Source organism: Plasmodium cynomolgi (genome assembly GCF_000321355.1).
Source record: "Plasmodium cynomolgi strain B DNA, scaffold: 1644, whole genome shotgun sequence".
NCBI classification, from domain to species: Eukaryota; Apicomplexa; class Aconoidasida; order Haemosporida; family Plasmodiidae; genus Plasmodium; species Plasmodium cynomolgi.
Window position 1 is genome coordinate 1 of NW_004193316.1, and position 1,004 is coordinate 1,004.

The following is a 1,004-nucleotide window of genomic DNA, read 5'->3' on the forward strand; positions in this document are numbered from 1 at the left end:
TCTAATATAGGATATGGCAGGCATAGTATATTCTGGACAATTGCATTCCTTTTCATATGGTGGAAGAGATAGGAAACTGCAATCAATTTTTTGAGAAATGATTTTGTCACAATCAGAAAAGTTCACTTCACTAGGATAAATTGTGTATTTGTTCAAGCTATAATATTCGCACCATGGCTTCATTATATTTTTATTTTTTACAATATTGTAATGACCTTCATATGTTATCAATTCCCACAGCTTATTAAAATTAACTTCCCACAACCTTCGGTTTATTGTACACGTCCCACCATACGTGAATAAATCTTTTTTTTCTTGTAACCAATGCATGAGATAATGGCAAGCTCCGCTTCTGTGAGAAGGATCACTATTATGATAATAATCATGCCCTTCTATATAATAATGTACAAAATAAAAAAAAATGTGTCGTAATATTGGATTATTAATACTCTTAATAAAATCCAAGTATTTCTTTTCTATGTTATCCCATTTTTGACGTGTTGGACTAAAAATATGAGCACCACAATTTATATCAAATTTATTCTAAATGATAAGAACAGTGAAGAAAAAAACAAAATTTATATATTTATTTTAAAATATAATAGAATATTTACTTAGCTATTTAATGAATATTTTAAATGCTGTTTTATGTATAATTATTGATTATTGAATATAGAAGTTAAAATTACATGTCTACTATTTTCTTTTCTTGGCGTTTGACAAGTAGTATATGCCATTTTTAGAGGATATATTTAAATTTGAAGTAGCTTAATTTTATGAATTTAAAAATATTTCTTATTACACAGTTATGTATATCAGAAATAAAAGATATAAATTTTAACTATATGTTCATAATGTATAGCAAAATACAGAAGAAAAATCATATTATTTCTGAGAATAAAATTTATCACTTATTGTCTTATCACTTTGATATTAAAAAATATTATGGGTTATTATTTTTTTTATAATAAGAATCTTTTGTCATAACGAAAGTATCTATTAAG

General features: G+C 24.8%; 1 protein-coding gene across 1 annotated transcript; it reads right to left on the reverse strand.

Annotated features, from left to right (window-relative positions):
• Positions 1–39: 39 nt before the first annotated feature.
• PCYB_008310 (CYIR protein) lies at positions 40–543 on the reverse strand (the record flags this gene model as incomplete). The annotated part of the gene is made up of 1 exon (XM_004228252.1): positions 40–543. A coding segment is annotated over one exon (504 nt), but the record flags the coding sequence as incomplete, so codon positions are not given.
• Between the last annotated feature and the right edge of the window lie 461 nt (positions 544–1,004).